This window comes from Hippocampus guttulatus, chromosome 5 (genome assembly GCF_054856545.1).
Source record: "Hippocampus guttulatus isolate MCC_2025c chromosome 5, RoL_Hgut_1.0, whole genome shotgun sequence".
NCBI lineage: Eukaryota > Metazoa > Chordata > Actinopteri > Syngnathiformes > Syngnathidae > Hippocampus > Hippocampus guttulatus.
This window is the reverse complement of record NC_141265.1, coordinates 10,477,319-10,503,631: the sequence shown is the minus strand read 5'-3', so window position 1 is coordinate 10,503,631 and position 26,313 is coordinate 10,477,319. Positions and strand designations below refer to the sequence as shown.

Genomic DNA, 26,313 nt, shown 5'->3' with positions numbered 1-26,313 from the left:
GAAATACATGAAAGGTCTACACAGCTATGTTCAAACACCAGATTTTTTTGCGGTAAAAATAACTGGGGCCAAGATCGATCATTTCAAAACTCTTTCCACCGTTAATGTGATGTATAATCTCTATTGAGTGGGGAGAAAAATAATGATTTTAGAGGGGGGAAGTAAAACTGAACAAGTGCAATTATGCAATCGAACAATTGTGCACATTCTCCTCAAATTGGGGACATGGATTTGTTAAGATTTAACCAATCATCTTCAACGCCTTGTTAAATGGTAGTCAACACACACTTGTCACCATCTAAAGTGCCTCAGACTAACCCCAAATATAGTTCAGCTGTTCTAGTAGGCTTTTCCTGAGTTCCATATTGGCACATCTAACAGCACATGGCCTGATCCTGCAAAGAGCATTCACAGCACCAGAAAGATCTTATTGTTCAAAGGTAACAGTCAGGAGAAGGGTACAAAATATTTTCAAGGCATTAAGTAATCACTGGAACACAGTGAAGCGGGTTATCACTCTTGGACCACACACTCGACTCCAGCACAGTGGTTGATGACCGTTTTTTTTATCTACCACCATATAAACATAATAATGACTAGAACTTTTTGAGGGGGTGAGGCAAAATAAAAATCACACAACATGCTGTATCTCTCTGTGCTCACCTGGCACAGGCAAGTGCAACGAGCGCAGCAGCAGCATTTTCTCTATCTCTGGGAGTGCGAAGAATCTGCATTTGAACGGCCTTTTGCGTTTGGACGGACTCCTGAGCACCATCTTCCAACCAGGAGCAGAGCAGCACTTCCAGGCCATTCAGGCAGTCGGCAGGCTCTTTGCTGAGGCTGAGTGGCTGGCAGTCCCGGAGACAGGACAGCAGCACCTCCGCGGTGACACCACACAGCGCCGGGTCACTGCGGGTCTGTGACTGTAGAAGGGGGAAGACCAGCAGCAGGCCGACACGGGAGGTAAAGGGAGCCTGCTCAGGCTGCTGGAGCAGACCTTGTCTTTTGAGCAAGGCCAAGGTCTCCTCATCAGCACCCCCGGCCCCTTCTCGCTCCTGTTGTTCCTCCATGGCCAGCTGCCGCTGTGCCCCCCACAGGCCACGCAGAGCATTGAGTCGGTATTCCAGCAGGCGGGCATAAGCATTACTCTGATTTCCACAGACTGCACGTAGACGCTCGGCCAGCTCAACTGGGTTCTTTGTCTCAAATGTCAGAATCTGGAATGAAGGACAGTGGTGGAGGAAGAGAAAAATGAAAAAGTTAATTATGTCACTCACTGACACACACACACACACACACACACACACACACACACACACACACACACACACACACACACACACACACACACACAAAAAAAACAATGAAATAAATCTCATAAGGCCCAGTTGAAATGCAAAAGGGCCCCAAGGAGACAAAACCTTAGTTCAATTAAAATGTTTCCTAAAAAAAGGGCCATTTTGAATACAATCAAGGGAAAAGCACCATCATGTCTATCGTTCTTCTCTCTGGGAAATAATAGTCAAGACACGGTCCACTGAAACAATGTGCTTTACGTGCACTTAAGCAGCATTTCAGACATCGATTAGAATGTGAGGCCTATGAACAAAGGACTAGGGAAAAAAACTATTATAGCATTTAGCAGGCACAATTTGTATTGATTACATTTCACGAACGCTACTAATGTTACGATAAAAGTCTTTAACTGGAGGCCTAGCCCTCTACGCCTTGTTCTAAGAAGTACTTCTGCAGCTGCTGGATGGAACATAGTCAGCACCACAACACAATCCAAAACAGTTCTGAATTTTTAGAGTTTAGCACATACAGAGTTAGAAAGAGAAGGCGAGTGGGGGGGGGGGGCAATGGCAAAAAACACAAAGAAAATAGACGACAACCTAGAGGAACACAGAGGTTGAGCAGGAATGTCAGGTTTTGTTGACACAAAGGATAGTCTTGCTGTAACTTCATTAAGAAAGAAATCTTCTGTTCTGCTCCATATCAGATAACTGCATCCCATATGGCGATATGCTAAATGATACGTTGGCTTCATTCTATTGTGAATATTAATGAAGATGATTACATAAAAATGTTGTACCCTATTTTAAGATTATGATGCTTCCAAGGCTGAACCGCCACTTAACGCTAAAAACATACTTCAGTTTGTGCATGCTGGTTAATTTAACAATCCTTTTCTACATCAGCCTACCAATCTACATCTTTAGCCCAAATCAAACATCTGACAACTCTCTTCATCTTCACCCCTAAAATGATGTCTGCACCCCATGAAAGAGGTCAGCAGAAAACGGAACAGCTGTTCAACTATTAACATTGCATAGTCAATTTTTCCCCCAACACTTTAGATTGGTCAATAATTTGTAAAAAAAAAATTAAATTAAATAACACCCACACATGTATGCTGTTATATATATATATACTTTGACCACATTTGTCAGGGCATCAGCAGAACTGCAAACACTACCTGGTCAGTTCTAAGAGAAGATGGTAGTGGCCCACCCCTCTGCATGATCATAACACAAGCAAGACTGACTCTCTTGATGCTTCTAAATTTGTATGTTTGTCTTTCAGATGGATTATGCAAAATTTTTTATTCATTTTTGGGCGGTGCAATTCGTGGCAAATTCAGAAGTTGTTTAGTGCTGTATCTCGAGAAACAAAAGACAACAACAGAATCAGAGTGCCGACAAACTTGCTTAAGTACACTTTTTGTAAAAATTGTGTAATAAAATGCCAGCGGTTAAGCCCTTGCAATTTTTTGCACTTCATGTTGGCATTACCTTTTTTGTGTCCTCCTCATCCAATGTCTGTCTCTTGTAATGCAACGAGTTTACACAAGTCACGTCTCGTTGGACCCGATATGGACATACCCGTGCATTGAAAATGTTGCATAAATATATTGTAGGGAATATCGATGGTGAAGCCACACACTTCCCAGCATGCTTGTAAATACTTAGATGCTCTTTATTAGTTTTGTTCCAAGTTCGTATGTGATGTCTTTGAGATGGAAGAACAAAGGAACAGAGATTCAGATGAAAACGTATGTGTGCCATTGGCTGAAGCAGACAGTCAGTGTGTTGGATGACTAGGTGAGAGCTGTGGCCGATAGCAGCTCCTGAATGAATGTGCATTCTGTTTCAACTTGTGGGAATGAAGCAACTGAAGAGCAATGGCAACTGTGTCATACAGTGGTACCTCTACTTACGAACGTCTCTTCATACGAAATTTTCAAGTTACGAAACGCCTCAACGGGAAAATATTGCCTCTTGTTGTGAAAGAAATTTCAAGATACAAAAGGTAAAAATACAGGTTGGGCTGCTACTCACAGCTCCGAATTTCCTGAACGCAACATACTTGTAGCTGCTCTGTCATTGGCTATTACCTAGCACCATATTGGCATTCCATTGACTGAGAGGGACCTCTACCGTATGCAGCGTCCTCGTCATTCGCCCCCCGGGCCATGAAGCGCTTCGATAGTTTAACGTAAACGTGAATCACTCAGGGAAAGTCGTCACCAGTCGGGCGATTGTTCACGACACTGATGTTTTGCCTTGGACAATTTCGAAGGATTGTTAAAAGCAAACGTCCTTGGATCAGTTCTTTACGAAACGCCAGGCAAAAAACACTTCTGAGATAGAACATGAACTAAAGAGGGGAAAAAACTAGAAGGATGCAGTTAAAAGTTAAATAACCATTTTTATTCTTTATGCTATTCTTTGTTTTTTGCATTATGCACAACTCTCATTTATTGTGCAATAATCTAATAGTAACATGCATTTCTTACATATTTGATGCATTTTTATGCTTTACAAAACATGTCTGAATTTTGGCTTTGGAACGGATTAGCGCATTTACATGGAAAACGCGTCTCTACTTACAACTTTTTCTAATTAAGAAATGTCTTCCCGAACCAATTAATTTCGTAAGTAGAGGTACCACTGTACTTTAAATACAAACGAGGGTGTTGCAATATCAATACAGAAGTGTATTTTTCAGCTCTTAAGCATTTTCCCAAGCTAAATTACCATCAACCAAACCACACGTGTAAAATTAATGAATCCTTCTTTCAAATGGTTACATTCAAAATATATATTTTTAAATGGTTGTTTCAAATACTTTTATTCCGAAGGAAACTACCGGAAACACATGCACAACAAGTAACCTGACAGTGTGTCGATAACAAGCAGGGCAGGGAAAGTTGCAAACGTTAGCGCGATATCGATATCATCAAGGGTGTGTTGCCGCAGACAGCAAAATACATTCTATATAGAAGCTGAACCAACGCCCGCCGCTGTCATCTTTGCGTGTTCTATTTATAAACACGTATGAAAGACAAAGCGTCATGGGCGTGTTACTCGACTCACCTCCTGCTCGGTGTCCCCCTGCTCCGACACTCCAATTTCACTCGGGAGTTCGGCCAGATCTGTGACCCGAATGAGCCCATCGTGGAGAAAAATGGTTTCCTCTTTCACCGAAAGCCACTGGGATGAGTCCACAGCCCCGGAGCCCATCGCTCTCTCCTCCGACAATTATGCCAAAAGGGTTGAACATTAAAAATTCAGTGCCAGAATGAGAGAAAACGCCCTGGCTCCGGCTGCTGTACAATAACAATATACTGTTGGCAAGCCCGTCCGGTTTGACGAGGGTGTTTTGACAGAACGCGCCGTGCTAGGCTGCAAGCTAGCGGACCGCAGCCACACGGCGAAAAGAGAGCGATGACAGGTCCTGTTCACATCCCATGTCTGCGCCTTTTCCGTCCGTGACTGTCGCTGCTGCTGCTAGCTGTCTGCTTCAGCTAGCTGCAAACGGAGCTAGCTAGCTACCCGTGCGGCGTCGACTCGTTAGCATTACCCAGCAGAGTGGGCGTGACACTCGCACTAAATTCGTTCGAGCGCCACGCCTTTACAGCGACAGTCGGATAGGGACAAATATTGCATTTGTCATCGATATTTTTCGAAAGAAAAATGACCCCTTCGAGCAGCTCCGTGTATGGCTCAGCCACTGAGTGGCTGAAGACGATAATGTATGAGAATCCAAGCTGTCAGTGCGACGCCATGTTTCCAAGGCCAGCAAGCTCCTCCCAACATGCACTGCGGGCCATAAGGTCAAGTTTGGAAGTCCACCAACACGATGCAGCTATTTGACTTAAGGTCAACGGTGCAATTATCACTTAAATGGTTGACGTTCATCGTAATATTTGTTCCTCATAAGATTTTTGTACGACTTGAATCCAAATAAAGGCTGGAATCGAAGAACAGTTTCTTCAAAGCTTTTAATAACAGAATATTCCGGGCACCCGCGAATTACAAACAATGGCTGCGGGTCACGAGCGCGAAGCAGGAAGAGATCCACATCACTTTTATACTATCAGAAGGGCGGTACCGAGGCACACGGTGTGATATCATAACTTTTGTTTCTCCTAAACCGATTCTCAGCATGGCGCATTCCAAGGTTTGTGCGTCTTCAGTAGGGAGTATTCCAATTCGAGGTGATGATTGTTACAAGGACGCCAAGCTACACTGCGGGCATGGGAAGGTTACACAGCATGACTGAATATGAGCAGAATACAGACTTCACCTTCTACCTGGCAGCTCCATATTCAGCATCTTTCTGCCAATATACCCACTGTCCCTCCACTGAACATGTCCAAACCATGTCAGTCTCACCTCTCTGACTCAAAATTTCTCAATCTGCGCTGTCACTCTGATGAGCTCCTCTTTTATCCAGAAAATCTCATCATCTTCCACTGTGCTGAGTCTGTTTTCTGGTTATTGGGACCATCTTCAATATTATTTAGTTTAGATTTGTTATCTCAATTTATTTATAATTCATTTTCTCTCCTAATTTCTTAGGGCTCTCCTTTTTGCACTGGTTCCAGCATGTGCATGTAGATGTTAGATTTTTTTTGTTTATTTGTTTATTTTTTTCAATAACATTTGAGCCTACCTAAGTGCTACCAAATAAATCTAATCTGCTCCAGGTCTTCGGAATTAGGAGAGCTGGCCATTGGAATTTACCTGTATAAAAATAAGAGATAAGATAAGATATCCCTTTATTTGTCCCGCAATGGAGAAATTACAATCAGAATTCAGAAAGGAAAACGCTGGGTAGGGAGAGGGAAAATATGAATGTTTCTTTAACCAATTAGGTATAAAATTCACCTCAAGGGGGTTTGTTGTATGCCTCAAAATAACATCTGAATTTTTCCGTCTTCTGATGGGTTGGTTAAAGTAAATCAAGTTTTGCACAATATCGTACCATACATTTAATAATCGGGCGGCCCGGTAGTCCAGTGGTTAGCACGTCGGCTTCACAGTGCAGAGGTACCGGGTTCAATTCCAGCTCTGGCCTCCCTGTGTGGAGTTTGCATGTTCTCCCCGGGCCTGTGTGGGTTTTCTCCGGGTGCTCCGGTTTCCTCCCACATTCCAAAAACATGCATGGCAGGCTGATTGGACGCTCTAAATTGTCCCTAGGTGTGAGTGTGGGCGTGAATGGTTGTTTGTCTCTGTGTGCCCTGCGATTGGCTGGCAACTGATTCAGGGTGTCCCCGCCTACTGCCCGAAGACGGCTGGGATAGGCTCCAGCACCCCCCGCGACCCTAGTGAGGATCAAGCGGTTCGGAAAATGGATGGATGGATGGATACATTTAATAATCAACATCTTTGGTGATTATGCTGTCTTCCATCCATCCATCCATACAGCCACAAACCCACCATGAGATATCTAGCAAGCTAGCTAGCTAGCTAATTATCTCGCTATCTAAATACAGTACTTATAATGCCTGACTTGCTGTAGTTCTGAAAATATTCATTGTACTAGACTTGCATTACTTTTCAAGGGCGTACACTCAATTTAAATGAGTCTTAACAGTCCAACATGCTAGATTTAAATTTTCTGAATGCAACAGAAAAGCATGAAATGTAAATCCTATCAAATTCGTTGTTGTTATAGCAAGTTTAGTCTATAATTAGGTGTCTTTATGTCAGTTCTCTTTCCAGCCTTGGGCCTTGCACATAAAGCGAGCAGGAATCCTTTTCCTTGACGTTGCCTGAATGTTGCACTCCAGCAGTGTCTTCTTTATCTTTGTAAGAGCTTTAAGTAGGTCAAAGTCTGCAACAGAACAGCTAGAAAAGAGAAATAATGTAACAAGCAAACAGAAGTCAACCTTATCTGCAAATTTAGGGAAGACTTGTTGCGACCAATGTCAGGCTAACATTAAGAGGCACATGAACCATTTTTCTTCTGCCTTATTTTCTCTCTTTTGATAGTGTAAAATTATATTGAGATTCACAATCCATCAGAGGGGAAAAGAAAACATCAGCTTGCTAGGAGCAATCAATCTGACCAAACAAGCTGTAAAATTGAAATACAGACAAGCAAGGCCCTTACTGCAAGGGTCATTCTAAATGGAGAAAGTGAAACAATACTATGTGACTTACTATGTAATAACTTTGACTCCGAGAATGAGAGAGAGAGAAGGGTGGGGGGGGGGGGGGGCTGTTAAATTAATTGTCTTGCTGTTTTGCTCATGTAGCCTCAGTATGTGTGCCCCAAACAAAGAAATGTGGATTCTTACAAGGTGGTAGAAGTGAGTGATTAATGTTTGAGATACAGTATGTCAATATAAATGCTGGCTTATACAGGTACTGACTACACTTTATAACCAGATCATATAAGGAAAATGTCTGGCTATTGTCATCATTTGGTCATGTACCTGGCATCACCATTGCAAAATAGCCCTGCTGGAAATATGATTATATCCATTGGTGTATAGTAATGCAGAAATCTTCCAAGGTTACTTTCTACCATTTACTTTAGCTGCATTCAGATACTGTACATCCCCAGTGTGCACTGTTGTGCAACCACATTATCGCAGTTATTTTTTACTTTCCATCTCTAAAATATTTTAATTTTAACTGAGTTGAGCTATTATAGGTCATTAATGGGGAAAAGTTTCACCCGATCCTTAGAATCCACATGAGGAAGGACACCATACATAGAACGCATGAGGTTGTAAAGGTGTACCTAATGGTGCAGTGTGTCCAGTGATGGGACATGATGCAGGGGATTCAAAATGGATGAAATGATTTAAAATTAGTATGATTAAGTTTTCCAGTCATTATAAATGTTTTTAAACTAATCTGATGGTAATGATTATTCATTTGGTTTAGTTCTCACTAACATCAACCACCCATGACCAGGGGTGTCACACCCATGGAGAACGTTGGTTTCAACACCACACATGGATTGGTTTTATTTGACTTTATTGACCTGTGTTACTTCTGCAAAATTTTTGCATGCAACATTGTGTGCAAACATACAAGTTCCCAGTGCATGCGCTACTCTATTTACAGTACAACAGTGATCAAGGTTGGCAGAATGCTCTGAGAGATTCCAGTTTTAAAGCAAACAATCAATCAAACATGATTTGTGTTGATCTCAAGTAATGACCACGGCGGCCAAAGCAGCACAAAATAGAATTATGTACATGATGCTACTGGCAGGTGCCTTTACACACTGCCACAGGGGACAGAGATGTTGTGCAGACAACAAGACCGTGATGAAAGACTCTCTTCAATCTGCAACTGCTACCTTTTAAGAGCCATGTGATTATATGCTTATCAAATCAGCTTAGCAGTTTATTCAAATAGTCATGTCATGCAGAACATGGCCTCTTGTATATGAAGTCTAAGAGATGTAAACATTAATAGAATTACTACATGATTATTCTCACAATATGTATAGGTGTGTATGTTTTATATATATATATATATATATATATATATATATATACGGTATATATATATATATATATATATATAAACTACATACAGATACTGTATACATATCTCTATATCGATTTGTATACTCTATAGACTTGTACCACAATAAACTTCATGCATAGAATTTCTTGTTTTTGTACTTGGAATAACTTGCAAACAGCTCTATAAATTGGAGTCATTCCACTTTGTAAGGTGTGCTTTGATTGGTTTGCTGTGATTATTGAATACACGCCACAAAGCCATGAATTGGGAGGGAGTGGCAGAATAACCCTGCATTGTGCAAATGGTGTGTTGGGGTAAGAGTGGGCCACTACTGCCGCAGGCACATGAGAGTCACAAGCACAGTGCATGCAGGTAAGGCTGCACACACTTATGACAAAAACAGTTCCACTTTTTTTTCCTGACTAATTTGTTAAGGAGTGAACGCTTGCCGTTTGCATTCAGTGTAAAACTTGACATAGAAAATCTGTCTGCGTGTTAATTACTACAAACTGAAATTTCACAGATTAAGTAACCACACACAAATACACCTATTATTTATCTTGGTGTGCTCTAATCAAATCACAAATTAACATCAATTGGTGGATCCAAATACTCATGAGTCACTTATGTCATATTTCTATCTAACCTGAGCAATGTATTGGTATGTAAACATTTCTTCATGGTTGTATACATTATCTTTCCTGTTTTCTTACACATCAGTGGTTTGGCATGCTTGTATAATTCAAGTGTTATCATCAGGTGTGACATTATCACGCCAGATAAGCTTGACATTGTGGTGAATGTTCCAGCGCAAGCTTTTTGCTTTTAGGATCCTCAGTAATGATTGTGACCTCCGTGTGCTACAACATATTGCTTTTTTTTTTTCTTCAATGCCGACAAAGCAACCGATGTCTCAGACTTGACATACCGCTCGCTGTACAATTGTGCAACTCTTTGTCTACAGGTCTCGGATACATAAATGAAATTGCTGGCTAAGTCCACGCAAACAAGTATTTTCCAGAAACAATTATTTTATACTTTCATCCGTGTTGTACAGTATGTCACAGAAAACGGACTTTTCCAATAACAAAACTGAAAATTCGGCTCCACTTTCAGACCACATGTATGATTCCTGTTTTCATCAATTTTCCATGCTTTTGGGTAGGCTTTAGGACATACTGTATACTGTACATTAGTTTGGGGTTTGCATGCGCTTGACTCCAGCAAATGCATTTTGGAGGAACAAAGGCCATACTTGTAGACCGAGACTTTCCTTGTTTCTTTTTACCCTGGTGTTTGTTTTTCATAAATAAATAGCCTTTAAGTCAACTATGGCACACAATACAGGAAATTATTTGGCTGCACGATCAATACACCTTAGTAAAAATGAAAGCAATTATAACTGGGTCCAACTTTGAAGTAACAACAGCTTCTTTCACTCTTCTGGTCTGATTGGAGTCATCTGTGAGATTTTTTTTTGTCCATTCCTCCAAAAGAACATTTGTGAGGTCAGACATCACTTAAGTTGGACCTGAGAGAGGGCCTGATGGCTCGTTATCTCTGTTCCCAAAAGGGTTTAATGGGATTGAAGTCGGTGTTCTGTGCAAGTTATTCCACACAAAACTCATCCAACCATGTTTTTATGGACCTTCCGTTGTACAATTACGCGCTGGGGCACGCACAGCTATGCTGGGGCAGAAAATGGCCTTTCCTCAACTGTAACCTCAAAGTTGTAAGTATAGAATTGTCTAAAAGGTTATTGTAGGATGAAAATCGGATTCAGGGTGATATAAGGAATCTAGCCCAACTCTTGATTGATTCGTGAGTTAATAAGTGTGTCAGGTAACCTTTCTTGATATAGTGCATCTCTCAGATGGTGGATCAAGCCAGCACAGGGAGAACAGAAAATGACAGAGGAGGCACAAGAGTAGTGCCGAAATACATAACAAAACAAGGCTATATAAAAAAGGTGCACAGAGAGGTAAATGCGGACCAAGAGGACGGGGGTTGTTCTAGCTCATGCTGTTTTTGTAACAGGTAGTTAATCACTTGCGGTGTGATTCTCATTCATCAATGTGTGCCAGCGCTCAATTCTCTTGTCTTTGTTCTTCAAACACTCATACCAGTGTTTTAGCCTTTCCCCTTTGGCAGTGATGCCCAGCTGACAGCCACCTGGAGGGATGGAATTAAAGGGTGAGGGCGTGGCAGTGAAGTGACAGCTAAATTCTTTTTACTTTCCATTTGATTTTATCAATGCAATCGTGATCCAATATTTACCAATGTAGTCATTGGACTTCCCAATATCATAATCCCACACGGAGACATCTAAAGTCTTCTTAGCCAGTTCGCTGTGTTTAATATCAAAGCTGAATTCCTGAGACGGAATAAAGACACACATTACCAAATACGGTATTTGTCATATCCAAGCAGTGGTCAATAATCATCTGTGAAGATCTTTTTTTTTTCATTCAACATATTTGTATTTTACCAACAATTCTCCTACCAACCTCATTGAACTCTGGGTTTAAAGTCCTTTTCTTGATCTGAGTTTTGCACTTGCCCTTCTTCCCCATGTCGGGTTTCAGAACTCTGTCAATGATAGAAGCAGGTTTTCAGTGTCAAATTCAAAAACTTTCAATAGCAATATAAAGCTTGTCCAAAACACTACAGCTGTGGCAAATTGTATATTTACACATAAAACTGCCCTTATGGTAGACTGCAGAACAAAAAATGGAGAGAAATGGATGAAAAACATATCTGCAAGAGACTTTCCAAGTGACTTTGGGGTACAACCCGAAGTGGTCACCAGCCAATCGCTAATGAACACAATTTGACCCATTTAAGCATCTCCTTATTTGCAGTGCAATACGTACATTTTGACATAGGGGTCAGAATATCCGTTCGCATCCATGGCAGCCAAATGAACACAGCGCACTACACCCACGAGGAGACGGTTCAGCTGGGTGTTGTACATGAGGGAGATAAGAATGCGACCACGTTCCTCTACCTCTCCACCATCTTTTGCAGACTAGAAAACACAGCAAGAGTAAGAGGGTACAGATATCATAGGCGTCGTAAAAAAATAAACTTGGGGGGAATGTGTTGCATTTAGTTATTTTTGGGAAACAGAGGGACACCTCATCTTCATAGAGAGCAATGCCTCGAGCTCCACCTGCTGTCGCTGTTCTCTTTGTCTGTGAGGAAGACATCACATCAGTGGTTCAGTTAGGGATTCAGAAAACCGATGCAAGGCTGCAAATCATCGTCACTCACTGGAACAACTCTCTCCAGACACACGTTGAAATTTCTCTTCTGGTTCATCTTCAATTTCTTCAGTGCCACCCGGGTCTCTCCAATGAACTCGTTGTGCCCAAACTTGTCCTCATCACAGACAGACAGCCTGCGCAAAACCAGTGCCAGGACACCATACAATATTGAGGAGGCCATTGAAAACAGACTGGCTATGCAATGTGAGTCTGGTTAATCTGAATGTGACTACTCTCTGTATCCACCTGAGGGTCTTGCGCTGCATGTCATCGTCCGTCAGGCCATGATAGGTGAGTGTCTCATTCCACGCAGGGTTGCGAGTGTTCCTCAAGGTCTTCGTGCGCAGCTTTGTTGACTGTTAATTAAGAAGAAATCAGAACAGGAGACATAATGAAGGGTGCAAGAGCTCATGTTGGCTGCTTTCATGTTTTAGCTCATTTTTCTATTAAGTGCCTGCATGAAGAAAACAGCAGACATATTCATGACATGTTGCTTTTTGTATACCACACCTTTTTTGGAATGAATGAATTTCTTTCTAACCACAAGGTGTCAGGCCTGAGCTTACAGAAGATTAGAAACCCCATAGTCATAATTCCCTCAATTTTTCCCCTCATCTGGATAATAATAGGTGTGCTGTGCATACTTTAGAATACGTTTTTTTTTCTTTAATTCAACCTTGCTAGCTCCTGGCAGTAGATGAAGCTTGACATAAGGATCTGCCAGTCCATTTGAATCCATAGGTTTCAAGCCCTGGGGATGAGAAGAATAATTTATGCAAAGGGTGTTGATAAGGAGCTTTTCGGGACATGTTGAGTTTAAATAACTTATTAATAAAATAATTAATAAAAATATTACTACAACAGGATTCAAAATAACTTGAGGAGAAACATTCAGTAACTATGTACGACAACTCTCTAATGAACACATCAGACACCTGAGTCTGTTTTTCTGAGCTTGATTACGACATGAGAGGAGTTGCCAAACTACAAACATGCACTGATTTGAATTTTGCCACATAGAAAGGAGGTGTGCTTAATCAATTACGAACATAACGACCTCACATTTGAGTAGAATTGTCCCTTGGTGCAAGAATTGAATGAGGAGAGCCATACGTACCTTTGCCTTAAGGATGCTACAATGAAGGCTGTTGCTTTCCTGGTCATACATCAGACTGAACTCCAGAGAGCCCAGGGTGGCTGAAAGAGACCAATCAAGACAGGTCAGTACACGTCATTGTTTTTTTTAAATGCTTTTGGGGTCAGGTTTGAAAATATAGCACATACCCTGTTGCTCTGTGTGTTTTATGTATGCTCAATTTTTTTTAACTCCAAAACAGCCAGCAATTTGAAAAAAATTACTAACTCATTTGAAATTTGTGACAAAAATTGTCTCCTTGACGAACCAAAACCTGTCATTTAGTGTTTCCCCAAAGAAAAGAGGGTGCACGTGATGTACTCACTGGCTTCATCAGAATCATAGTCATTGACCTCCTCTTCCTCTGCGGCGGGGGGAGGTTGATGTCGGGCAGGAGGAGCACTGTAAGCGGCGGGCTGCCTTCTGTCCTCTCGTATAGCAGAAGGTGCTCTCTGCTCTGAAGAGACAGCACCACAAGCGTAAGCACCTCCTTCACGCCCCACCTGACCTACAAACACACACGCAGGATATCAATTTTGCTTAAAATTGAGGCCCAATAATTAGGGCATGTATAGGAGAATGGGGCCCAGCTGCCCCTCACCCTGTGGAGCCATAGACGGTGTCACAACGGGCAGCGGTCTGGAGCTCTGAACGGGCACCATCCTCTTCATCACCACGGGGCTTCCCTGCTCTGCCTCTTCAGGGCCGGCACTGCCTGTGGCCATGCGTACAACTGATGGCTTCGGGGCCACAGGTGGATAACCAGCACGGCCCTTGAGCTCTAAAAATGAGCATAATACAGTAAACACGCAAACACGCACTATTCATGAGGAAGACGGTATATTCGCACTTCTGGCTCTCACTGCAGCAGAATATATAATAACTCCCCAGTCTCTCTGGATGCTTTGGATGTTGCAGCTTTTTGTTCAAAGGCATTGACCTACATTCGGTACAACAAGCTGCAGCAGTCAACTACAGTGCATACATGGAACAACTGTATAGTTCATAGCCTTTCTATTATCAGGAAGTCATGTGACAAACTGTCCCATGTACTGCACTGAGCAGCACTCCTGGTGAAAATGCATTGAGGTAGGTGGAGGTAAGAGGGTGTTAAAATTGTTAAAGCTGACAAGTAGGAAAAAGTAATTTGATAGCCACTCTTTAAAAGTGAGGTAACTGTATTCAGAAGACGTTGAATGTAGAATACCATGGAGAAGAAGCTCTCACAGAAAAGTCCACTTATTGTAGGTCCGCAACAAGAAACTGCAGCTAAGAATTGATCATATTCACCAGAATTGGATGACAGAAAAAACATTGGCGGCAAATACTGTTGGATCGTAGGGTCAGCATTTGCCCGTGAGAAAATGTAAAGCATGAGTCTTTCCTGCCTAAAAAAATGAAAAGGGCAAATTCTATGGCAAGATATATGTGAAATAGATACGTAATTTGCTTTAGTGTACCTCTCAGGCCTTCTCTACACCAAACCGGTGTTTGGTGTAGAGAAGGCCTGAGAGTTTTTCCCCAACCAGGGGTTCGCGAGCACATTGCAGCGGGTACGGAGAACATTTTATATTCGAGAGATACAGGAAAAAAACATGCCAACTCTACACTAGATCCATATTCAATAGATTATCTTTAAAATGTGATGTAAAGTGACATTCACATCATGTGAGATGGTATCACGTCAACACTGACTAATCTCTCAGAGCAATTGTTCCAGCACTGTACTCAATTTGTCATCAATATTTAAGGCAGATTTGAAGGCCAGAGGCATTTCAAATTTACTACGGTTCATGTCAAGCAGGACTATTTTGGACAATTAGCATAAAAAGATCAATTGTCAAGTCTTTTCCCAACCAGGATCAAAACAGAGAATACTGAGTAAGTGATGCGGCATCATGAATTTTAAGGTTAAACAAAATGTAGAGCTAAATCTAACAAACTGCTCCTTGAAAAACATTGTGTCTCCACATTTGTTGAATTTTATAAATAGATACTGTCAAATTCAAATAGTAGTGGGGGAAAATGAAATTTCATAAAATGTAGTCAACACCCACTGAAGTATTAAAAACTTGGTTGCCATAAATCCACTGAAAATTTAAATGTAGAGGGAAAAACTTCGAGGCACGTGATCAGTGTATGATAACTTGCCTGAAACCTGGTTACCAGTTACAGGAGGCTGACTCTGACCCGAGAGAAAGAAAATGTACAATTGAAAATGTGTGTTGCAGGATCTACGAGTAGGCCTACCCCAAGCTAAAAGATGAATAATGACCAAAACGGACGAAAAGCAGCGGGCTACTGAACGCACCAGGTTGTTGATGTTGACTTGTCTCCTCCCTCGGTTTGGAGGCTGCTTCCTGGGCACGTTGATCTTTCGGTTTAGATAATGGCATGGGTGCAGGAAGGAATTGTTTGGGAAATCCTTTAAAGAACCAGGCACCAGACCTCTTCCAAACCTGAAAAAAAACTGTGTTACAGGTTTCTTAAGGGTAAGTTCTTCATTTCCTAGCAGGAAACACTCACCTCTCGCTGTTCTCTGCAGATTTTGCACAGCCACACAGCACGGGGCCTACTGCTGCACTGGGTCCCACACTTTGTACACATGTTCTACGCAACAAGAAAACTGATAGAGCCCATTGCTTGCCATTTATAGTATTATTACAAATACAACATTAATTATAAGATGGTGGAATGTTGACTTAAATCAAACAGCTGTATAATTTTGCTCCTAAGATTTGGAGTCACAAATTCCCATTCGTGTGGCAACATTATGAGACAAGCACTGTACAGTTTCATTGCTTCAATGCCAGTGCATTGGAACACTTAGTCAACGACCAGTGAGGTCGCTATGGTGACGTCCCGTTGCGGCTGTCACCCTAAGAGGGCACAGCGTACAGTATCTGCAGATTTCTATCATGGGTTATGCATTGAATTGAGTAATACTATCTAATTTTGTAGGAGAATTAGTATCTCTCAGTATTCACATCACACCAATTCCTAAGGAAACTGCCACTTGGGGTTATTTCAGCTCTTACCTTTTTGCAGTCCTCACACACCACGGAGCTGACCCCAGGTGTGCCCAGCTGCTCCCCACACAGCACACAGCGAGACAGTCCATCCCCACACACAGTCTTCTTCATGTCATCCAGGCGGTTTATTAAGCGCCTACAGAGGCACACCTGACTTAATTGACAGCTGTCTTAAAATGACTTAAAGTGAAATTATCACTGTGCAATGAACACATTTCCATGCACTGGCGAGTTTCAGTGTCTCACCCAATCCTCTCTTGCTCCATGGCCTCCATTTTCTCAGCTCGTGCTATAACACCATTTATAATTTCTTTTTCTTCATCTGTCAACTCTGGAGCAGAACCAGGACCAGGGCTTGGCTGCATGGTCCAATTGCCCCTGGCATTTGAAAAGTGGGCAGATGGACAGACAGAGAGACAGACAGACAGATTTTTTTTTTAAATGCCGTAACACACACGTCACATTCAATGTTTGTAACAACTTAACTGAGCACACATGCCTTGACTAAACTAATGCAACATGCGCAATGTAAACATACTTCTCATATTAGTGTACAAAGTACAAAACCTTTCCTTCTTTACACTTTGAGGGCACAAAAATACAGTGAAAGGGAAGATGAGACAGATAATTGAGGTACTTACTGCTCTTTATCACTGTGTCACAGATCACACAACGGCAGGATGTGGGTGGAAACAAAGCATTAGTTTTTGGTGATCGTACAGCCAAATGACAACACCATGTGCTGATAATCGTGCTCACCTCGCGTGCATGGCTCTCTGCCTGTCGTTGGGCACCCAGCGATCTGAGCTGCTGCTTATCACTGTCAGTCATAGCAGCACTAACACATTCTACAAGACAGATGAACGCAACACGAAAGTCGAATAAGACTGAAATTCTAGCATGAATAGGTTGGATTCTGTTGTGCTTAGATAGTAGAAAATTAATTTTTCTACTATCTAAGCAGTCATTAAAAGAATGATTAGTTCTGATTTAAAACCTCCAGTTCACACATTTAGCTATTTCATTGTTTTTAGCTAGTGCTTACACTGCACTGACTTAACTGCAATTACAGGTTGCTCTGTCATCAGAGAGGACATTTGGTCTAAATGGGCCAGAACAGTGCAGAGCTATAATTGGCAATCCACCAGATACATTTCATTGCTACAGATTGATGAAATGAATGAGTCAAAACTGAATACTGCGGACATCATATTTATGACCACCACAATGGACATAAATCAATTCAACTTCTAAACACTTGGTTGTTATTTTTATAATCACTTTTACATTAATCTGAATGCTTCAAATGAATCCACGGGTACCAATTGCAAGATATGCACATTTGCAGGGTTCATATTTACAGTCCAGTCAATGGCTTTCTTTCCCCCTATTTAATCAGTTGCATTAGGGCAGGGGTGCCCAAACTTTTTTGACCGAAGATCTACTTTTCGATTAACCAACCTCCCGGGATTGACGCGTTATGCACGCACGCACGCATGTACACACGCATGCCATGATGAGCAACAGGCTGACGCTGAGGCATGCGATGCTCTTTTGCAGCCTGTTAACGATCGTAGCTCACGCGTACCGGTTTAAATTGCCCAATTCAACAAGACGGTCAAAAACTAGTAAAGAATGGAAAGAAGCAAGTAAAGAAGCCGCCCATTCTGACATTTAAAGTGATCACATTTGATGTCAATCGCTTTGGACGGGAAGCATGTAATACATTTCTGTCTTCGAGGAGGAGAAGAAAGACTAAGTATACCACAAGGTTTTTAACCACTTGAAGCAAATTACAATAGACTGTCTCCACCTTAATGTCACACTAAGTCTTGCTAATCTACAGTCATGGCATCATACGGGCCAAGGTTATAAATGCAATGAATCTGCCTCATCTCCATGTTAAAAAGGCATTGCAGACATAGGGCCAGAAACACTGTTAAAATTGACACAATATGATGATATGGCGGCGGCCCGGTAGCCGAGTGGTTAGCACGTCGACTTCACAGTGCAGAGGTACTGGGTACAATTCCAGCTCCGGCCTTCATGTGTGGAGTTTGCATGTTCTCCCTGTGCTTGCGTGGATTTTCTCCGGGTGCTCCGGTTTCCTCCCACATTCCAAAAACATGCATGGCAGGCTGGTTGAACACTCCAAATTGTCTATAGGTGTGAGTGTGAGCGCGAATGGTTATTCATTTCTGTGTGCCCTGCGATTGGCTGGCAACCGGTTCAGGGTGTCTCCTGCCTACTGCCCGAAGACAGCTGGGATAGGCTCCAGCACCCTCCGAGACCCTAGTGAGGATAAAGCGGTTCGGAAAATGAATGAATGAATGAATGATGATATGGCAGAAAATATCGGGGAGGGTAGGTACCATGATAGTATTTAAAGTAACCTCAGAACCATCCTTATTCCAAGTACCTTCCCAAATATACTGTAGTGCTTGTCGATGGTGACATCTAGCACTAGATAATGCAATAACTAAATGTACATTTAGCATGTACACTCAGTTGCAAAACAATAAACATGAAGTCATCCATGCACCAATTTCCTGTACAGAATTTCATATGGGGGAAGAAGAGACTGATTTAGCAAGGCATTTACGGGCCGAAGAGGATAGTCAATTGATATCTACATCTGTACTCCCCGAGCACATTTTACACACAAAGCATCTGTCAGGCATTTTTAGAAACATGGTCATGCCCTCATCTTAGTTGCTTGAAGTGAATGCAAGAGTTACCAGCACGAATTGATGCAACTTTGAAAAGCAGGTGTATGACTCATTAGGCTCACTGAAAGCACAGAGTTCAGTCAGCATTTTCTTTACAAGATGTTATTGTTCACATGTGGTATGAAAGTAGGCTGGGTGACAACAATGCATGCAAGACAATGATGGATTGATCCAATATGGATCATTATGGATCTTACAGCTGCATACCACACAGGGATGAAAAGACATTAGGCCCAGACTATTCAGAACAGAAATAGTGTTGACGGCTTTTGGCAGGAAAATCATTTAAAGTGTGAGCAGGGGAGTAACCAGAAATTATTTCTGGTTGGCCAGGTTGACAAATCGCCTCACTGAGTGGTGGCATAGCCAAACATGTGCGCGCACATCATGCTCACATTTCCAGAACAGTGCCCGTCACACTCATAATCAAGCAGGAACAAGTCTAAATAAAAATCTACATTTTGCTGAACTTCATTAACTTGATGATGGTATTTTCTTTGCTTTTGAGTACTATCTCATCGTCTACTTCTGTGTCTTGTACTGATTTGACACAGACGGCCGACAAGATTTTGCATACTGTGATCAACGGCTCAGTTATTCAAGTCACATCAAAAAAGGACATTGAAACTGAAATCTCTTAATTATTCACAATTCTAAATGGAAATAAGAGCACCCCCCCCCCCCAAATTAAATACAGGCTTTTCCTGCTGTGCATGTGTGGTCTCTCACACTTGCTGTGCAAGTACCATGGTGCATTCAGGGTACTTTTACAAGTTTGGGAACTTGTGCACGCACGCACTTGCTCGACACGAATCGTTTTTCTTCTACAAAGTATAATGTTTTCAAGATGGAGAGGAGCCAAAATCGTAATCACGATTACATTTCAATTAATTACCCAGCCCTACCTAGTCACAGGTATCAAAATCTTCTCATATGTCACGCCATGGTCACGCCTTGTCACTCTCTGGAAGTTGCATATACTGTGAGTGGGGGAGGGAGGGGCAGCAAATCTGTTCTCTTTGATTTTCCCATAAAATGTCAACTTTTCCAAACAGATCACTGTACTGTTCAAGGTGTACCACTCAGCTCAAATTGAATGTTTCCTAAAGAAATAGTACACACACACACACTTTTGAGACAAGCATATTCTACTAGCAGGATCAACCAGGTATTAAGAACAAACAAACAATCCCATAAAGGGCCATAATAAACTATTGTAACACTTGAACATACTTTCAAGTTTCAAAATGAGAACAGCAACTATGTCAGTGATAAAAATTTCTGACACCCTGCATGTGTCCCCTCTTTAATATATTGACTATAATGACACGGAAACACTATTTATAATCCAGGACAAGAATTCCCAAGTGATACAGTACTTGAAGGACATTTCAAAAACGGGTTAATGAGAATTAGAGACCAATGTTGTAATTCACAGCAGTGGTGTTGTTTATCTAAATGCATCTTTCATCAGGCTGCTCGTCTTATTGTTAGCCCTTAAGGTACGCTAAAAAAACTAAAAAAACAAATAAAGAAACAACCATATTTTACCTCTTACACCACCACCTCCAGCTATCCGCCAAGAGGATCCATTGGCACATTTTGTGAAATCATTTTCCAGGAGGTTCATGCTAACCAGGTGCCTTATGGTCATGTCAATACAGAATATGCATACAGCTCATCGGGTAATAATGTGAATACATGTTTTACAAGTAGCGAGATAGTCTTACCGTTTCAGTACATCATACTATTTTAAACTGAATAACTATTTTACCAAGTGCATTCTTCAAAACATTAAAAGAAATTAGCTGAGGTCCAACATTTGTTAAGAATTTGCGAGCTATTGTCATGGGTATATTCATATTTCTTTCTGTCTAAATATGTAAAATTCTCTCACAATATTTATTAAAAGGGGAAGTCAACGCAAATATTTTCTTGACAATATGTTCTATGCCAGTATGCAGCCCCACTAGTCTAAACACGGCATTCTGAATAGTAGTGTGTTTGTGGAATATGCAGTAAAATCCACCCATTTTTATCCATCTCTTGGGTCAAAATGGCTGCCCGCTGAGATGGTTAAAAATGGGTGGATTTTGCTGCTGAACTCATATTCCATTGACAATGTTAATCATAATGTCATGTTGAGATGAGTAGAGACGCATAGAACGTATTATTGAAAAGGAAATTTGGGGGTTGACTTCCCCTTTAAGCATGTTTGGCACAAAAGAACAGCACATTATTTTCTACTCATGCATTGATTCACAGCCAGGGTTCCTGGTCAATTCTTTGAATGCATGAAATGATTTCCTGTGTTGTGGTAAGTTCCTTTTTATTATTAATGATCTCCAAAACGTCTCACAGCTTTGATATTATGGAATAGAGAATAAGGTACCGACCAGTATTGTAGCGCATAATGTGAAGACTTTAATTATTGGTTGACATACATACCGTTTGGGAAGTAAGGTACTTTAAATTCTCAGGAAAACACTCGGTGCAAACTGAAATGCGGGGGAAAAGATTAAATGATGGTAATAAGTCTTTGATAAGTCCTTTGCTTATAACTATTGCCAAGTTCATTGTCAGACTGTCACAGTAGTCTAAAAATTAACTATTGTTTATTTCTTGGGTAGTGGTGGTAGACCGGTGGTCTCGTGGTTAGCGCGGCAACCTCACAGTGCAGAGGTAGCTGGTTCAATTCCAGCTCTGGCCTCCCTGTGTGGAGTTTGCATGTTCTCCCCAGGCCTGCCTGGGTTTTCTTCACGTACTCCGGTTTCCTCCGACATTCCAAAAACATGCATGGCAGGCTGATTGAACACTCTAAATTGTCCCTAGATGTGAGTGTGAGCACGGATGGTTGTTCGTCTGTGTGTGCCCTGCGATTGGCTGGCAACCGGTTCAGGGTGTCCCCTGCCTACTGCCCGAAGACAGCTGGGATACGCAATCATTGTAAGGATAAAGCGGATCGGAAAATGGATGGATGGATGGATGGATGGATGGATTTTTATTCCTTGTGTCATAATAGAGTCCAAATTTCCAAACCTGTGCAGCCAGTTAAGTATCCATTCTTGTATCAATAATTGTTGCATAAACAACAACCAAATCACATTCCCAGGCCAGAGCTTCTCATGCAGATAAAAGATGTTGGAGATTAAATTTAATTAGCTTGATTCAATCAAAGCAAAACAGTAAATCAAAAGTCACAAAACATAAAAGGAAAAATAAATTTGAATCATAGCTTCACAGTGGCACCGTTGGACAGTTTTGCTGAAAGACACAAAATTCAGACTATGTGCTGGCAAGTTGAATAGGATGGTGTCAATTGTTTATTTAATTTGTTTGAAGTATATATTTTAATATTGCTTTGGATAAACAGTTATTTTTAGATGGTGGACATTTCATATAATATAGTGAACACATACTGTATACTCGATAGAGATGCTGTCGAAAAGACCAAAAACGGGCACCCATTTATTCCACCAACGTCATCCATCCCAAGAGCGAATAGTGATCTTGGACTAGAGAGCCCTGCACCATGCGGCCCTTCGCTACTGGAGGAAAACATCACTCAGCATTTCTTAATTATTTACAACTTCAACCCCCAGTGCTGTTCACTTTGTGTACGTCCCCTCTCTCAAGGCATTTCTGAAAGCTTTCTGATTCTCAGATCTTAATCAAACATCTACAGCGGGTATTAAATTAGATAAATTCTCTGCATGGGAAACAGTAACGATATCTGTCTTTTAGGGGTACTGCATCAGCAAAATAAAGTATGTTTAGCTCAGACAGGCGTGCTGGTGGACACCATCTGTTAAAAACCAACTGTGAGGGCACCTCCCCTGTAAAATGGACAAGTGTTGCAAGGTTGCAGCCCAATAGTCTGTGCAGGCAAGGCCCCAAGTCCCGCATCGTTGGAGCAGAAACAAGAAAGACCATCCAGTTTCCAACAAGCTAAGCTGCTGCTAGTTCTGCTGTGCCCTTAGCACTGTTCAAGAGACATGCAGAGTCATTCGCGCTAGCTTATTTTCATTCTTAAATCAGCACAACATAAACTAAATTACAATGGCACTAGAGCAAAGACCTGTGCCAAGGCCAAGCAACACTAAATCTGCATCAATACTATATTGTAGACTCATCAAAAGCCATCCCTGCAATCAATACTGCTCAAGAATTTCTCCATTTCTTTCAAAATTAAGGAAAACACTGCTTACTTCAAACAAATACTTGTAATTAAGTATCTTTTATGATAATCCACTCCAGAATAGTTCAACAGCAAATACACATGTTTTAAGATATGTTCGACAGTGTCAAGTCCTTAATTTACAACTGTGGCAGTAAATAGGGACCCTGTAAATAAGGACCCAGAGGATTTGTTACAGATTTGGTGGCAAAGAAAATCTTGTTCAAGACTGGAAACAGTGTTACGCCACAGAGACTATACAGCAGGAATCACCAGCCTTTTTGAAACTGAGACCTCTTTATTGGGTAACGGTTCATGCTGAGGGCTGCGAGTTTGATACACAGTTCTGTAATCATATATTTGCTCAAATTATTTGGGAGTACATCACCTCATTGTCATTGTTTGAGTCCACAAATACTATGGTTTGCTCATGCACTGCAATACTGACCTTTCACCTTATACGTGTTTTTTAAAAATATTGACATTTCCAAATTTGAACAATTGCAAGTGTTATATAAAGAAAAAATAGCTACGAAATAAGTTTGATGCGGATGATTGGTAAGTCGTGCAAGTTTTTGTGAGAATAACAACCAAAAAATTGTGATATACAATATCTCACTGATGAGCTATTTCCAGAACAGGCCCTTGAGCTGTTCATGTGTTCCTTGTGGACAGCATGGTGACCCTTGGTCTGTAGGATACCTATATGGGCTTAAGAAAGTCATATGTATACAGTATATATTTCTTATTTTAACTAACCATTTCAATTGAATTCATTTTTGAATTGATTAGAGGTATTAATTTGCTTTAAATCAAATACTTTACACCAGCTCTGTCTATATTCAAATACATTTTGGTCGAAGAATTCAGATACAGTGGTGCCTCGAGATATGAATTTAAATCATTACTTGACCACGCTCCTAATGCAAAACACTCATATCTAATGACCACTGCCTATTGCAATGAAGGAAAATTCCATTAACGATTGCTAATGTTCACTGAAAGCACTATAGCTGCAGACTGGCTAGCTCCTATCTGTACGGGCTGTCATTTATGTTTATTTACGTTGTCACGTTATGTGCTTTATTGTTCTAAGAAGGTTAATTGTCACGATGATTTAAATAACTATACTCTACAGTTATTTAAATTATGGCCTGTCGGGTGAGTTATGGTGGTTATGATGGCAACAGAACAGATTATCTCTCTTTCCAAAACCCAAACAAATATGAGGTCAGTTGAAATGGTCTCTGTCGGACCTTGAAAGCTCGAAACGTCCAGGGATGATAAAAGTGAGTTTTGGCCTCTTTTATACTCTAGGCTCTCATGAGTTAACTTGATCAATAGGCCTCATTAATGACTTCAGATTCTTCAGTAATGCCCGAGCGTTCCAGGAGATCTAATCGCCATTTTCAGAAAGGCATTGATCCTCACCCACTACACTGATGAGAGTTTCAAGATGAAGACACTCCCCTTTGCAGACTGACTGCAAATGGCAAAATAAGATTGCTTGGGAAACTAAAAGGAAACCTTAGTACAAAACTGACAGCTCCCATATTGTGTTCTAAAGTGTATAAATACAAGAGATTTTGAGGAGCACACATGCACCTTTCACCAACCGTGACCATGGTAACAGCAGGGTGGGATGGAAGCAAAATGATTTAACACAGTTTGAGTGCATGTGCATCAGTATGTATGATCATGGCAGTACCTGTGCAATGCTAAATTAAGAAACTGTGTCAGTGGATCAGATAGGATGCATCAACCTCAGATATGTCATAGTCATCATCAGGGTGGAAGATAAGCCAATGACATTAGAATCTGATAACGGCCGCCTTGATTCTCATCATTCTAAATAATGCAGTTAGCACGCAGAGCACTTACTACACTCCTCCATCTTTTCCATTTTTCCCTCAACACTGCTCTATACGTTAACATGATATTCTTCCTTGCATTTGACTTGACTTGCACCATTTCGTCCGTGCTGACAAGCCTGTAAAAATAAAAGATGTATAAGCATACACATCATTGTCCAATCGTATACTGTACGAGGTTTTTATGTGAGAGGAGGCAGCCGCAGATATTTCTCACACAGAATATTGAGGGGGTTTTTCTCCCCTCCCCCATTTAATCCCTGGGTTTCAGGTCTGTAGAAAGAAATGGAGATGGTAGAGCCAGCTCCTTCTGCCACCCTCCAGCATCAGTTGACAAAGGTAGTAACTTGTGGGTGCAAAGTGAGACAACAACACAACAACAAGGTGACAGAAGCACCTGTTCATGGCCCCACTGGAGTCCACATATGCCCTGTCCACATCATAATTGGAAGGGATTCATTGAGGTTTTCCATCCAGCTACAAAAAAAATCCCGCAGCAACGCCCAAGGAGCGCAACCACTCAATGTCCTACATGGTTTACCAGGTCTGTGGTTTTATTCCAGATCTGACTGCAACCGGGAAGCACGGACTGCATGAGGGCTGCCAGCTCGTCATATTCACAATACATTTTAGAAGGTGTAAAAATAGAACACAGCACATACACTATATTCAAGACAAATTGACACTCAGCACCTATCTATGCTGCCATGAATGGTAATTTGCTCTTTTAAAAACCTTATGGTTTCCAGAATAATGCAAGACAGTTATTTCCCCAAACCAAAGAAATCAATCAAAGGATGCACATAATTGCTCCTTCTGTCAGGTTAATTAACAGGAGCGTCATGCATGAACAATGATCTGCACAAATTGCCATTTTTCATGCAGGTGACTCAGTGAGTAAGTGGAGATGGGGCACATCGAATTAATAAGGGGACAATGAAAAACGCTCCAGGTAAAAGATCATTATCGGTCCTCCTCTCTTGTGAATGAAAGGTTGCATCCATTCAAGTCAGTGGCCGGACGCGCGACCCTCACGGATGCTTCAGTTTGAGAATGCGTAATTTCAATATTTTGTCATGCTTCCGGCGATGCAAAGACATACCTGAGAATCCAGAGCATCCTCTCCTTCTCAGTCAGTTGTCGGAGAATTGATATAGGGATGACTATTATGGCAAAGGAGTCAGTCAATACTCATGCTTCTTGTCACACCGGAGCCTGGATTTTAATATTCAGCCCGGAGGAGTAGTCCGTGGCTCGAGGCACAGATCTGTACGGTGTGCGTGGGAACTCGCCTTCTATTCTGCGTGGGGAATGAAAGCCCTT

The 26,313-nt window shown here is 41.4% G+C and overlaps 2 protein-coding genes across 7 annotated transcripts in view; both read right to left on the bottom strand.

The window, feature by feature from the left end:
- Positions 1 to 5,083, bottom strand: part of hectd4 (HECT domain containing E3 ubiquitin protein ligase 4) — a 34,874-nt gene extending 29,791 nt beyond the window's left edge. For all 4 annotated transcript variants that reach the window (XM_086110971.1, XM_086110973.1, XM_086110972.1 and 1 more), the window contains exons 1-2: positions 4,380 to 5,083; positions 664 to 1,217 (exon numbers count right to left, since the gene is read on the bottom strand). In XM_086110971.1, the coding sequence (XP_085967097.1) occupies positions 664 to 1,217; positions 4,380 to 4,526 (701 nt within the window). In that variant the 5' untranslated portion in view covers positions 4,527 to 5,083. The remainder of the gene's footprint in view (positions 1 to 663; positions 1,218 to 4,379) is intronic.
- A 3,179-nt stretch (positions 5,084 to 8,262) lies between these two features.
- On the bottom strand, positions 8,263 to 16,998 carry LOC147205017 (rabphilin-3A-like). 3 transcript variants are annotated; one of them, XM_086112098.1, is made up of 17 exons: positions 16,973 to 16,998; positions 16,855 to 16,866; positions 16,460 to 16,591; positions 16,220 to 16,349; positions 15,708 to 15,791; positions 15,493 to 15,640; positions 13,783 to 13,962; positions 13,507 to 13,689; positions 13,164 to 13,243; positions 12,723 to 12,797; positions 12,293 to 12,402; positions 12,054 to 12,180; positions 11,918 to 11,974; positions 11,654 to 11,808; positions 11,288 to 11,369; positions 11,058 to 11,154; positions 8,263 to 10,952 (listed from the first exon to the last, which is right to left on the bottom strand). In XM_086112098.1, the coding sequence occupies exons 1-17, from the start codon at positions 16,981 to 16,983 to the stop codon at positions 10,822 to 10,824; spliced, it is 1,794 nt and encodes a 597-aa protein (XP_085968224.1). In that variant the 5' UTR covers positions 16,984 to 16,998; the 3' UTR covers positions 8,263 to 10,821. The 3 variants fall into 3 exon arrangements, with proteins under 3 accessions (XP_085968224.1, XP_085968222.1, XP_085968223.1); XM_086112096.1 differs by lacking the exons at positions 16,855 to 16,866; positions 16,973 to 16,998 and having other exon boundaries at positions 16,460 to 16,585; XM_086112097.1 differs by lacking the exons at positions 16,855 to 16,866; positions 16,973 to 16,998 and having other exon boundaries at positions 13,507 to 13,638; positions 16,460 to 16,585.
- Positions 16,999 to 26,313: the final 9,315 nt, after the last annotated feature.

Excerpts from the sequence above, each read along its gene's own strand:
- LOC147205017 (XM_086112098.1), bottom strand. Across the intron at positions 16,350-16,459 it reads ATGGAGCAAGAGAGGATTGG|GCGCTTAATAAACCGCCTGG; the intron begins GTGAGACACTGA and ends GTGCCTCTGTAG. Across the intron at positions 12,403-12,722 it reads TACTGCCAGGAGCTAGCAAG|TCAACAAAGCTGCGCACGAA; the intron begins GTTGAATTAAAG and ends CTTAATTAACAG.